This window comes from Hypanus sabinus, chromosome 3 (genome assembly GCF_030144855.1).
Source record: "Hypanus sabinus isolate sHypSab1 chromosome 3, sHypSab1.hap1, whole genome shotgun sequence".
NCBI classification, from domain to species: domain Eukaryota; kingdom Metazoa; phylum Chordata; class Chondrichthyes; order Myliobatiformes; family Dasyatidae; genus Hypanus; species Hypanus sabinus.
Genome location: NC_082708.1, coordinates 20,585,068 through 20,599,825, shown reverse-complemented (window position 1 = coordinate 20,599,825; position 14,758 = coordinate 20,585,068). Strand labels below are relative to the sequence as shown.

Sequence of the window (14,758 nt, the reverse complement as noted above, 5' to 3'; positions counted from 1 at the left end):
TTATTTTAATGATTATGAATTTGTGCTTGAGTGTATTTTTGCACTTTAGGAAAAATACCATCAAGTTGTGCATGAGGGTAATATTAAATCATTTGTGAATGATAAATATAATGTGATTATGGAAGCAATTCTGTCGTGTTTCACTTAATGGAATATCAGATATACTGTTATTGTTGACTCTTTACTGTTTACTTAGCTCTGCTATGATGATTCAAATCCAACTAGCATAGAAAAATGTTGTATGTTGTCTGTTGTATTTAAGATGCCTCCTTAATGAGAATTAGTACAGTCCCCCGACGAGTGTTCACATATGCCAATCCCGAAGCCACTTTGAGCTGCTAATTACTTTGAAGAGCTATTAAGCTGCTCCAGTTAAGAGACTAACATGCTGATCTGCATACTACATAAATTCAATTTGATCCCTGGCAAATCATAATTAGCCATTTGAATCAAACTGAAAAATTATGTAACTTCCTTTTAACATGGTTATAGGTCAGTATTGCCTGCCCAGAAAGAATGGAACCAATTACTAAGGTGTCTCACATTCCTCCAAGCCGATGGTCGTTGGTCTGTAACCTTTGCAAATTGAAGACCGGTGCTTGCATTCAGGTATGCTCCTTTTATTAAACTTGGTAAATAACAGATATGATTGCTTCTAGGTGAAATGAGACTTCCTTTCTGCCCTTGTATGCTTATTTTTGAATATACACTCAATGGCCACTTTATTAAGTACCGTAAATTCCGGACTACAGAGCGCACCTGATTAAAAGCCGCACGCTCTAATTTTAGAAAGAAAATCAATTTTGTACTTGTACAGGCCGCACCGGATTTTAAGCCGCAGGTGTCCCACGATGTAATATGAGATATTTACACAAAGATATTACACGTGAGGATTTTTTAACTATTAATTAAATCTGTATGGTAACATAAACAAATACATATTGCAAATGCTTTTTTTCGAACAGTGCCTGTAACACAGCTACTTTTAAATATATATACGTATCGGTAACACACAAATTACGTTGTGTATACTTTTTTACTGAACAGTGCACGAACAACATTCCAATATCTCCTAACGACTGGTAAAAAAAAAATATATATACTGCAGCCTACCAGGAAAAGTTATTGATCGCCTTCTTCATCTTCCTCCTGCGCACTAAAACCATCAAAGTCCTCTTCTTCAGTGTCCGAATTGAACAACCTCAGGATCTCATCACTCACTTCAGTCTCTTCGTTGTCGCTCTCACTTGAGCGCATGCGGTCCTCTTCATCACGCAGCAGTCCAGCCTTTCGTTGGTGATGGTGGATGTTGTGACACGGCTCCACGCATTCAGGATCCACTGGCAGACTTGAGTTAAAGATGCTCTTCGCATGCAGCCTGTTTTGGTAAAGGATTTCTCGCTGCTCGTCATCCAAGCCTCCCACTCAACGCGCAGCGTCACTTTAAATGCCCGGTTCACGCTGATGTCCAGTGACTGCAAATACTTCGTGGTGCCCCCAGGAATCACAGCTGGAATTGAGTTTGTACTCTTGATGGCAGCTTTCACTGAATCTGTTATATGGGCCCTCATGCTGTCCATAATGAGCAATGCTTTTTTTCTGTGAAAAAATCCCCCTGGTCGCTTGGCGTAGCACTCTGTCAGCCAATCCTTCATTAGACTCTCCATCATCCAACCTTTCTTATTGACTTTCACCATGATTTCTTTTGGGAATTTTTCCTTTGGCATTGTCAGCTGCTTAAAAATCATCATCGGTGGAAGCTTTAGTCCGGATGCTGTGCAGCTCAGAACACAAATAAAATGCGTTCTTTCATGGCCACTCGTTTTCAGTGTGATGGACGAGTCACCTTTTTTATTAACAGTCCGAGTGAGAGGCAGGTCAAACGTCAAAGGTACTTCATCCATATTTATGATATCATCTGGACCGATGGAATTCTCCGCTATCTTTGAGTGAATGTGCGGAAGTTAGCAAGTTTTTCCTCGTGGTCGGGAGGGAGCTGCTGACACAGAGTCGTGCGTACCCTGACGGACAGGCCTTTTTGTCTCATAAATCTAAAACACCACGATGGCCCACCTCTAAAATCTTCGATTTTCATTTTGGTGGTGATTGCTTTAGCCTTCAGTCTGATCTGCACGGTGGAAACACCACGGCCGCCTGCTCTCTGTGTGTTAACCCAGTCTTCAAGAAAGTTTTCAAGTTCGGGCCATCTGCTATGATTACCTCTGAAAGCTTTTGTCGTCTTTTTGCATTGACTCAGTTCTTCACGCTGGCGTCTCCACCGTCTCACCATCGATTCATTTATGCCAAGATTATGTGCAGCAGCTTGATTTCCTTCATCAACCGCCAGATTGATCGCCTTTAACTTCAAAGCTGCATCATATGCTTTTCTTCGAGTGTTTTCCATGTTGATGAGGGTGAGTACAAATGACTGATTTACAATAATTTAATTGTGAAAGTGCTCTTTATTTACCAGACAATTTCATTGGACCTCTGTGAACTACTCATCAATTTTATTGGTCTACTGTTACGAGGCAAAATGTTTTTTGGCGGCATGAAAAAAAAACATGCATTAGCCGCACCGTAGTATAGGCCGCAGTGTTGCCGCAATGTTCAAAGCTTGGGGAAAAAAGTAGCGGCTTATAGTCCAGAATTTACGGTACACCTAAAGAACTTTATGTGCTCTTTTGTTTCTGTAGTCTATCCATTTCAAGGTTCAGTGTACTGTGCATTCAGAGATGCTCTTCTGCACACCACTGTTGTAATGCGTAGTTATTTGAGTTACTGTTGCCTTCCTGATGGCTTAAACCAGTCTGGCTGTTCTCCTGTAGCCTCTCATTAACTAGGCTTTTTTGCGCTAGGGCTGCCACTCAGTAAATGTTGGTTTGTTTTTATTTTGTTTCTCACACCATTCTCTGTAAATTAGAGACTGTTTTGCGTGGAAAATCCCAGGAGATCAGCAGTTTCTGAGATACTCAAACCACCCCGTCTGGCACCAACAATCATTCCATGGTCAAGGTCACTTGGATCATATTTCTTCCTCTTTCTCATGTTTGTCTAAACAATAACTTAGCTGTGTCTGCATGCCTATAGATACTTTATTGACCCCAAAGGAAATTTCAATGTCAGAGTACCATTAAAAGTACACAGATGTATAGATATTAGTCGAAAATTTAGAATTTGTGCATTGAGTTGCTGCCATATGATTGGCTGGTTAGAAATCTGCATTAATGATCAAGTGCACCTAATAAAGTGGCCACTGAGTGTCCATGTCCAACTATTGTAACATTGACATAATCACTGTTGTCATTTGTCTTGGGTCATGTTCAGAGAAGAGAGCAAGGCATTCTAGGAGACAATAAGCTGTACGTATTTAAATCCAAAGGGTCTCGGCCCAAAACGTCAACAGCACTTCTCCCTATAGATGCTGTCTGGCCTGCTGTGTTCCACCAGCATTTTGTGTGTGTTGTTTGAATTTCCAGCATCTGCAGATTTCCTCGTGTTTGCTGAAAAACAAAAGCAGATTTGATTTTAATACAGACGAGTAGATACTTTTGAATAAATGTTAATGTATTTGGTTAATTCAGTAAGTTGTGGTCACTGAGTTGCTTTAAAGTACTTGGCAGACGAGAGCCTACTTGCGCTACTATCCGCTGTTAATTTTTAAATGTAGTACAATTTGTTTTTTAGCCAGCTGCAATAGAAATAATGAGAAGTCACAAAATGCTTTTGTAGTTCTCAAGATTTCCTTAGCCTGTTCATAAAATGTTAACATTGTGGTATGTAGTGCATTAAAATTCCTGTACTGTAACTTTGCACAGCATGTATATACAGGGATTTGTAGACTCAAGTGTATTTGACGAAATTCACATTAGATCCTATTAAATACTAGCAGCACGAGAACAATATGGCATAAACACAAGATTCTGCAGATGTTGGAAATCCAGAGCCACAAACACAAAATGTTGGATGAACTCAGAAGGTCAGGCAGCATCTGTGGTGGGGTTGATGTTTCAGGCAGAGATACCTTTCATCAGATTGGAAAAGAAGATGGGGGGGGGGGTGGTAGAAGCCAGAATAAGGTGATGGGGGGAGGGAAAGGAGTACAAGCTGGAAGGTGATAAGTGAAGCAGGGTGAGGGGAAGGTACATGGCCGGGGCAGGAGGGATGAAGCGGTAAGCTGGTAGTTGATAAGGTTGAAAATGTGAAAGGCTGCAAAAGAGGAATCTGATATGAGAGGAAAGTGGACCATGGGCAAAAGCAAATGGTGCCAGAGGAAGGTGATGAGCATGTGAGGAGAGGAGAAGAGGTGAGAGAGAACCAAAATGGGGTATGGAAAAGAGAGAATGGGAGGGAATAGGCATTGCCAGAAATTAGAAAAATCAACTTTTATTCTGTCCGGTTGGAGGCTTCCCAGACAGAATGAGGTGTTGCTCCTCCAACCAGAGAGTGGCCTCATCATTAAAGTTGGAAGTTGCCTTCTCTTTTACAGTAACAATTTAATATATACTTTTGAGGTAATGACAACACTAAATAGAAAGGCCAGAGGGTGCAACCTTTGAATAGAAGGACGTTCCTTTCGAACAGAATTTATTGCCACAGGCGGTTGTGAAGGCAATGTCATTTGAGAATATTTAAAGTGAAGGTTGACGGGTTATTGACTATTAAGGGTGTCTAATGTTACATGGAGAAGGTGGGAGAATGGTCTAATAAATCAGACAAAATAGAATAGTGGAGCAGGGTGGGGCTCAGTGACCTAGTTCTGCTTTTATAATGCTGTGCAAAAGTCTTGAGTACATTTTTTTTAAATCTGTAAAGGAAAGCAAAGTGCTTCCAAAAATAATGAATTGTTAAAGTTTCTAAATATCAAAAAATAGTACCATAAGAGCTATAAATAGTTTTTTAAAAGTCACTAAATCAAATTAATACTTGTGGTCTTTAAAACTGCATCAATTCTTAGGTACACTCTCCTGCAGTTTTATAAGACGATCAGCTGGTAGGCTGTTCCAGGCATCTTGGAGAACTTTCCACAGTTCTGCAGACTCTGGCTTTCTCGCTTGCTTCTGTCTCTGCAGGTAGTCCCAGACAGTTTCAATGTTGAGATAAGGGTCTAGAGGCCTTTCCATCTGAAACCATACAAAAAATCTGGGGTGTCTAAGACTTCTGCACAATACTGTATATCTTGTGATCTAACGTTGTCATATTGAAGTGCTTCTGCAGTACTAAAACAGATTATAAAAAATGTAGACATTATCCATAAGCAAAGCTCTTATGAATAAATGGATTATACACATGGAATTGGAAAACAAAAATTGTTTCACCTAAATACTCAGTAGCTAAATATATTTATCGCAAATTCTTGCTTTAATTCTTGTCTTCCTGTTTCAATTCTCAGTGCTCAGTGAAGAGCTGCATCACAGCCTTTCACGTAACTTGTGCTTTTGAACACAATCTGGAGATGAAGACAATCCTGGATGATGGTGATGAGGTGAAGTTCAAGTCCTACTGCCTCAAACATAGTAAGAACAGGCAGAGTCAAGAAGATGACTGTGAGCCAAGTGCGAAGATCAGTGAGCAGAAACAGAAGCAGATTGAAACAGAGAAGAAAGGCCTGCGTGCGCAAAAGCTTCAGGAGCTAGAGGAAGAATTTTATACCTTAGTGAGGGTTGCCGATGTAGCCAGTGAACTGCATTTCTCTGAGCAGGTGGTGGAATTTATTTTTGAGTATTGGAAACTGAAAAGGAAAAGCAACTTCAGTAAACCATTACTACCTCCAAAGGAAGATGAAGAAAATTGCTTGGGCCAGCAAAAGGAGGACAGAATTCATTCCAGAATGAAGATGTTCATGCATTTACGCCAAGACTTAGAAAGGGTTTGGATTCATGTATTTTTTTTTTAACCTTGCACATCTGTAATAAAAGCTAATAATTTGCTTTATGAATTCTATGAAAATGCTTAAACTGATGTTCCTATCCATTTGCTTTAGGTGAGGAATCTTTGTTACATGGTCAGCAGAAGAGAGAAATTGAAATTGTCGCAAAGTAAAGTGCAAGAACAACTTTTCAATTTGCATATTCAAGTTATGAATCAGCATGCTGCTGCAGGTAAATATATATCAGTACTACTTGTGCATTCTTATCCTTACTGATTGCTGTTGCAATTCAGAGATTTGTGTTGCTTGGGATAAGGATGTAGGCTAGGCAGTGTATAAAGTATTTATGGTAAAATTTGGAGAGCAAATTCCAAGTTCCAGAGCACAAATTCAATATTCTGCAATTGCTGGAAATTAGAATTGAAAACTAAAAATACATAATACATAACAAAAATACATACATAACAAAGCAGAATCTATGGGGAAAAAGCTAGTTGTTATTTTAGTGTTATCTGGATTGGGAAAAATATGAAGTGGGAGGGTGGGGTAGAAGAGATGGATATCAATTATTTTGATTTTTGAGGAAAATTGAGGATTATAGAGATTGCACAGCTAGATTTTCATTTTTTTTTTTAAAAAAGTACCTTAAACTCACATTGCCCAAATCCTATATGGAATTTACTATATTAAGGTACTGCGAGCAGATTGTTGTCACAGGTGAGGTTGATGGTGCTTTCTTTCATCACAATAACTGGCGATTCTTTCTCAGGTTTTAACTACAACACTTTAATGAATTATTTTCATCCATACTTCAGATGCATCTGTGTCTCAATAATTGCAAAATGCTGGCTCAAAGCAATTTTGTTTCATATATATTGTCACTCTCTGTATTATGCATTCTCCTATTGTTATCTTTAACTTTCTGCAAGCTATGAATGTTTCATCTTCTGATTACAAATTTATTTAACTTTGGTTTTGAATTTTCCAGTTCTTTTTAATAGCATTTCCTCCTATCAGCCATTGCATCTATTGAAATTTGCTTCATCGTCTGCAAAGAATTGACGTTCACTATTTTGACAGTTCTATTGACATAATGTATATACAACTAACAAATATTTTTATATTTGAGCTAACTTTGGGGGGGAAAGTACTAGTCAGACAGATTGGTGAGTTTTTGTTAAAGAGGGCTTGGAGTAAATTTAAATGACCTCAATTCATTGCCACAATTGGCAGTGGGGGCCAAGTCATTGGCTGTATTTAAAGCGGAGATTATGGGGAGGAGGCAGGAATTTGAGGTTGAAAGTGATAGTAAATCAGCTATGATGAAATGGTGGAGCAGACTTGATGGGCCAAATGGCCAAATTCTGCTCCCATGTCTTATGGTCTTGTGATAGCTTGGTAGCTCCAAACTGTTTGTTAAATCAGGTAACTGAGTTGTTTTGGCCAGATCTCCTAATACTTCATTAGTTCCTAGGCAATTGTCAACAGGCACCGAGTTGAAGAAAATTACCCCACATTAACTCTGTTTATGCTTGTACATTAGGACTGTTAACCATTGCAGATGAGGCTGGTCAATGAAACATTTTTACAACTTCTGGGATCCTCAGCCCTTGGTATAAACAAAGCTGAACCATGTGTTTTATTGGAATCTGGCTTTTGGGAAGCAAATTATAGAACTGAATGCTTGATCTCGCAATCCACCTCACCTTGGCCCTTTCACTTTGTTTACCTGCACTTTGCTTTCTCCATAGCTGCAACCCTATCACAATGAAGTATGGCATGAGTGGAGTTGGTGGCTTGCAAGCAAAAGCTTTCCACTGTATCTCAGTACATATGATGATAATCTTTACAACAACAATGCACACAGAACAGAATTGTTTGAAATGTAGTGATGGCTGTTACCAAAGATGTTGACACCACAAAGAAGAAGCAAAGCAGTTTTATGCAGTACCTTATTAATATATTTTTATATAGACGTGCGTCAAGTATTGTACCCTTTTAAAAAAAATGGTTAACATTTTTGTTTGCAGTTGAAACTTTTTTTATCTTCCTGTCCCTGTCAAGGAACACCAGTTAGCAAGTGACTTTGTCACAATTCTTTAATGTCACCTTCATCTTGAGTTGAGCAAGAGCTGATGTTCTTCTCCTTGTTCACATCTGGTACCACCTCATAATGGTGTGACTAGTAGTGGTAATGCAGTCACTCTAGTCAACCCAAGGGGTTGCTCTATTGGGGTGGGGTGGGTGTGTCTGTTTGCTTGTAGAGGCAGATAAGGATCCACATTTTCTGGTGCAATGTGGGCAAGAGTAACTAGTGCCTTTTGGTTCATGGTTGAGTCTTTTAGTGGTTCAGTCTCTTTTGCATCTGCGGCTTATTCTCTGCAGCACAACAGAGGTCAGTCTCATGTAGCACATGCCCCTCTGGAACAGATTTCCTCCAGGTGTATCTTTGAGTGCAGTATCTTCCCTGTTTTTAAGATGTAATGTTAAATTTTTTTTCAGGTTGATTTTGATATCTTTGAAATATTTTCTTTGCCCACCAGCAGCTTACTAACCTTCCTTTAACTGGGAATAAAGGTTGACCAAAAGTACTTGGGGTATATTGCATCAGTCCATTTTGTATTGGATGATACAGCATTATGCAGCATTTGTATATACTGAATGCTGTAATCTTTTAATACTGAGGTAGTTTTTGATGCAGACTTGCATTTTGGCTTTGTAATAAATAGAAATCCAGAACTGGTTGAATATTAGTTTATTTCTACTATGTTTCTTGGTCATTAATATTTTGCTGTTTTCTGTGTTTTGGGAGGAAGGCACAGGGGGTGGATTTACTTTGTGATACCAGTTTCAAGTTTCAATGCACTTTCTTATTTTAAGGGTTGCCTTTGCCATTCCCGCGGGAAGGACTGATGTTCCATGACCCTCCAAGAATCACGATAAAGTTAAAAGCAACACCAAAACTTCCACGAAGTGTCAACAGTAGTTCCGCTGCTGCTGTCAATGGTCCACTGTCCCTCAACAGTGAAAGTAGTTTGTACAGTAAAAATAATTTGTCAACGCCACAAGGCTCCAGAACTAGTGAAAAGAAGTTACAGTCTCATCACTGGCTTAAACATGAGGAAAGAAGCAATGGACTATTACTGACAGGTATCCACCACAAACAGGATCTTCAGGCAGGTAGTTCTTTACTGTCCACTGAATGTCATGTGGAGCAGACATCTGGTAAGCCATCAGCACTTCATATACCACTACGTGGACAATCAGCTAATTCCAACGGAAAGACTCGAGACAGCAATAATCCAGATTTGCATAAATCAAATGGCTTATCGGGCAGGTCGGGCATTGTAATTCAGAGAGACTGTTCTAGTCAAACCTACGATAAAGTGACAACTCTTACAAATCATTTTGCCAATCAGGGTACTTTCAGAAAATCAAAATTGGGAGAATTTGGCCAGTCTTGTAAAGACAGATTGGACAGTTTGGTGAGGACTTCGGAAGACTTCCGAAACTGTGAAAAGCCTATACGGAGGTCGTCTGCTAAGGATCGCTTGTGGAGCAAGCAGCTTTCTGAACATCAGGCGACGGCAGCCTACCAGGACAATGATGGGTATTGCCCCGATGTTGAGTTGAGCGACTCAGAGACAGAAACTGACATTAGACAAGAAAGGACCAGGCTAAGGAAAAGAAACTCTGATGAAGAAAGTCCAGGCCAAGACTATGGGAGAGATTCTCGGTCACATCAGCATAACAAGGAGAGCAGAACCAAGTTAAACATGCTTTGTCACATCAGTTCAGTGCAGAGGTGATCAATACTTGAATAAATGAGGATTTTGTGCTATATGTAATTGAGCCAATACTATTCCACTTTTTTTTTTAAAAAAAATGCTCTCCATGGGAAGGAAATTTTGAACTAACTGCAAATTGCACTCAAGAATGACCTGGCCCATGAGCAGAAGAATGACAATTATGTTTTTATCAAAGATTTTAAAGATGCAAGTTTTCTTTAATTGAATGCATTGTAGTGCTCTGGAGCATTCTAACTAAACTATTAAGGAACCTCTTAATTACTTTTTTCTGACTAGCATTGTTTTATGTGCAGCATGTTTTCAGATACAACAGGCTGTACTAAAAGCTTTCGATAATCTTGTGGGGGGAAAAATGATTCTGTTAATAGTTGCTTCCACAAAAAAAGTGTGAAGGTTTTCCCAAACTGAAAGCACTTGGCTCAGTGTCTTGCAATTACAAATTGCATAGGAAGTATGTTTTTCATTGAAAGGTTCTGCATTGCCATCTAGGCTTTAGTTATTGTGCTGTATAAAGTCTTTCACTGCCGTTTTTTACTTTGTCTTAAACTGATTTTTCTCATTCATCTTCTACATCCCAGGCCTCTTCCGTTGAGGTATAATGGTATTTCAACACTCTCTCCTTATTGAGTTGTTCTGGCCAGCTTTGAACTTGCCTGATCTTTTTGCTAGTTATAACCAATTACAAATTTAAGCCTCCAGAACTTAAAAACACCTTGTGCTCTCATTAAAATCTTCTGCCAAGGTTAACTTGCCGTGCTTCAGTTGTCTCAGACTTACCAAGTAGTTGCAATCAATTGCTTCCTTGTCTAGGAATCTCTAAGATGAGAGGGTGGAAGTGAAAGCATTGATTTTTTTTTTTGTTTTCCCCATGGAAGGGAAGCACACATTTTTTAAATTACAGGATAAGATTTGGATGTCCTTGCTTTGGAGAGTATTATGGCAATGCATTACGTCTGTATCACATCCGACCCAGCACAATGGTCATGCACGTAATTCCTGCTGCCATTTTTTTAAACTACATGAAACATTACCTCAAATTTGCAGCTTTTTTCAGTGTTGGCTCTTGGATTTTATAATCATGTGATTTATTAGTATGTTCACAGCTTTTTGTCATGTTCATATACTAAATTTTTTTTTAAAAACACTTTATCATCAAGAATATGTCTTGCCTTGCCTGCTTGCAACTGTAACCAGGGAGAACAAGATTTTTTTTTTTTAGCACCATGTTCTTCTGTCATCAGTATTTGTATTGGATTTGTACAACCAAAAGTTCAAAGTTTACCAAAAATAGTACATGATGGGAGAGCCCAGTAATAAATCGATTTAGTAGTCTTAATATTGATGTTGGGAAATGCTAATTTAGTTTTCCTATTTAAGCACTAAACTACACTGAATTTGCACAAGCTATTTAATTCAGAAATATTACATCTTCCTCTTTCCCCTCTCCTCTATCCTCCCTTTTCAGTGGCCACTGTTCTTATTGCTGTGTAGAGTGACATATTTAAATTTGAAAAGGCAATTTCTCATCACAGGTTCAACCTGTTTTGATGTTGTGACTGAATTGTTTCAGTCATAGCATCATAAATTGTCGCAGGAGTATGCTGAATGGTCCCTTGTCCTGCAAGCTGCTCAGCAAGACCTTAACTCCACTTGCTCACTTAACTTCTTTGATCCCAATATCCTTTGGCTTCTTTAACATCCACAAAATCTCAACATTTTAGCATGCATGATGACTGAGATCCACAGGCCTCTAGGATAAAGAACCCTAGTGACTTTTAACCCTCTGAAGAAATTATTCCTTTGTTACAGTCCTAAAGAGCTGATCCTTTATCCTTGGATTCTGCTTCCATATTCAAAGCTCTCATCCTGAGGAAACAACCAGTTAACTTTTATCCCATCAATTTCAAAGACCTTGACTCATTTTCTCAAACTCTGTTAGTAAAAGATCATTCTTCTTTATCTCCTATGTATGACAGTGTCCTCTAACAAGAATCAGTACAGTACTGCCCTGCAATGGGCATCTCCTCCCAGATCAAAACAAAGCTACACGTGGCCTCATCAAAAATCCTATAATAATATACAAAAAAAAATCACTTATATTTGTAATCCAACTCACTTTCTGTTTAGGCCAGCTTGCTTTTCTAATTTCTGTCAATACTTGCATGTTTTAACTCCATAAGACTTGGAAAAATTAGGCCATTTGGCTTACTGAGTATGCCTTGTCGCTCAATCATAGCTAATTCATTATCCTTCTCAACCCCATTCTCCTGCCTTCTCCCTCTAACCTTTGACAACTTATTAATCAAGAACCTATCAATCTCTGTTTTAAGTATATCCAATAATTTGGCCTCCACAGCCATCTGAGGCAATGAATTCCACAGGTTCACCACCCTCTAGCTAAAGAAATTAATCCTCACCGGTCTTTCTATTCTGAGGCTGAGCCCTTTGGTCAGAGACTGTCTTCCACTATTTGAAACATCCTCTGTGTTCTCTGCCTTTCAATATTAGTTAGTTTCAATGAGATTTGCCCCTCATTTTCTAAACTCCAGTGCATACAGGTGCAGAGCCAGCAGCTATCTTTCTTAGTTCTCAGATCATTCTTGTGAACAACTTCTGGATCTGCTCAAATGCCAGCACATCTCTTAGATATGGGGTCCAAAACTGTTCACAGTACACCAAATTTGATATGATCAATGCCTTTTGAAGTCTCAACTTTTTCATTTACTAGCCCTCCCAAATTTCACTGTACACAAATTAGTTTATATCCCCTTCAAAAATGTGTTTATTTTTCTATTGTGACGGAGATCAATAAACTGTCAAAATTACATTCCATCTGTCCTCACTTTGTTCTATTACTCATCCAGACTATCCTTCTGGAGATAGAATCATCTTCACGGTGTACTTTACAATCTGTCTTTGTATTGTCAAGGAATGTGAATATATAGCACCCTATCCTTCATTTTAGCCATTAATGTAAGTTTATATATAGCACTAAGCCTTGTGACACACGCACCTCAATAGTCAAAGTATCAAGCTTGAAAATGACCCATTTATTCCTACTCTTTTCAGTCCTTTAATCATCTGTCCATATGAATATTTTACTCCCAAGCCCATGATCTCTTATTTCATTTAACAGCCCTTTGGCAAATTATCAAAAACTTTTTGAACATCCTGATTAATATTCACTGGTTCCCATGTTAGCTATATTCTCAAAAAACATCTGTTGGGTCTACCAATTTCTGTTTCATAATATTGTTGACTCTGCCAAGATCATTATGATTTTCCAAGTGCCCGGGGACCATATTCTTAATAATGGATTTCCACTGTTTTCTCAACAACTATGCCAGATCTACTGATCAGTAGTTCTTTATTTCCTCTTGACTGTTTCAAAAGGTAGAGTATTTTGGAAATGAATAGTTAATCCTGACGTTATCTCTGCAGTCACCTTTTTAAAAATCCTGATGTGTAGACCTTTGGGTTAAGGGGCTGGCGGGGGGTGGGGGGAGGAGATCAGTTTTTAATTGCCTTAATTTCACCAGTGCTTTCTTTTTATTTATTAATCTTTATTAATGCAAATGACTTTTAGGTCTCTAACTCTTATTAGACCCGTGGTTCTCCACAATCATAGCGTTCTCTTTGTGTCTTCTGCTGCAAAGATAATATAAATAATTAATCTCTTGGCCTTTTCCATATTTTTATTTTATGATTCCTCCCATTTTTCTGTAAGGATCTATTTTAATACTTTCTTGTACTCAAACTTTTAAAAAATCTTTTACTGTTTAGTTTTCTTTTTCCAGGGGTAGAAATCATTGCAAGAACTAAAAGGTTGTTAAATAGCTCCCTTCGTGTCTTCCCCACTTGATATCTAGCTTATCATTGCACCTGTGCATTTGATAATAAATTTGACTTTGACTTTAAACCAGTCCCTCTTCAGTTAAATTTTCTTCATAAACCAATCTGTTCATAAGTTTCATATGCTGAGAGATTTTTAAAAAATTCCAGAGCTGTGATTCATATGCAAAATGTCATAGATTAAAGAAGCAGTAGTTTTTATATATAGCAGGTTTTAGATGCTCTCAGTAGCAGAAGCAGTTGTATAATTTTTTTGCTTCCTCTGGTGAATAATATGCATGGAATGTTTTGTGGTGCTACCATAATAAATTCTGCAAGTTAAACACCATAGAGCTATTGGTGCTGTTTTTTGCCTTCAACTAAGGCAACTTATTTTTGAAGAGAATCTTTCATCTTTCTCTAGAAATGGAGTACTGTAAAATGTTAGCACAAGTCATTCTAAATAATTGAAGAAATGAAAGAAACTGGGCTGTCCTCAATGTGTATGATGGTTCATGTGTTCAGATTCACTGTTCTCTTTAAAGTATGAATCTTTGTTACCTGAATTTTGTGTTTATGTACTTCAATTGTTTTATATATTGAAAATTCTGGAGTTTTGTCATTGACATTTTTTTCCAGGACATTCTCTTTTACAGGTAGTTTTCTGATTAAAAATAGCAAAAACAATGCACAAAATGCTCTTTAGTTCTTTTGTGTATTCTAGGCATGCTTGCACTGCACTTATGAAATTCTTGGACACAAACACAGAAGCAACACTAAAATCTGAGGAGTGTCTGGTTGGCTTTGGTTTAACCATTTTCCAAGTGATTCAGATTTTGAATCGGGTTTAGTACCACTGGCACAGGTCATGAAATTTGTTGTTTTGTGAAAGCAGTACAGTGCAATGCATAAAGTGAGATATTGCTCATGGTCCATTTAGAAAGGGGAAGAAACTGTCCTTAAAATGTTGATAGGCTCCTGTGCCATCTCCCTGATGGTAACAATGAGAAGAGGGCATGTCCTACATGATGACCTGAATGAGGAATGTTGCCATCTGGGAGGGCATCATTTTCAAGAAGCAACTTCCTGTGACTATTGTCAAAGTCATGGCACTACCAAACTTAAGTGGGTTTCCTGGCACCTGTGCAGAATCAAGCTCCTGGGGTTTATGACATAGGTCCCCTGTTTACTTGTGTACTAGTCAGCTGGTGGGATGTTGGTGTCTTTCAGAAATTTTCAGTGGCTGCCA

The 14,758-nt window shown here is 38.5% G+C and overlaps 1 protein-coding gene across 1 annotated transcript in view; it reads left to right on the top strand.

Moving 5' to 3' along the window:
* The window catches only part of jade3 (jade family PHD finger 3), a 52,510-nt gene extending 38,316 nt beyond the window's left edge, over positions 1-14,194 (top strand). The window contains exons 9-12 of the mRNA XM_059963824.1: positions 493-609; positions 5,393-5,869; positions 5,984-6,101; positions 8,750-14,194. Of these exons, the coding sequence (XP_059819807.1) occupies positions 493-609; positions 5,393-5,869; positions 5,984-6,101; positions 8,750-9,678 (1,641 nt within the window). The 3' untranslated portion in view covers positions 9,679-14,194. The remainder of the gene's footprint in view (positions 1-492; positions 610-5,392; positions 5,870-5,983; positions 6,102-8,749) is intronic.
* The last annotated feature ends 564 nt before the right edge of the window (positions 14,195-14,758 follow it).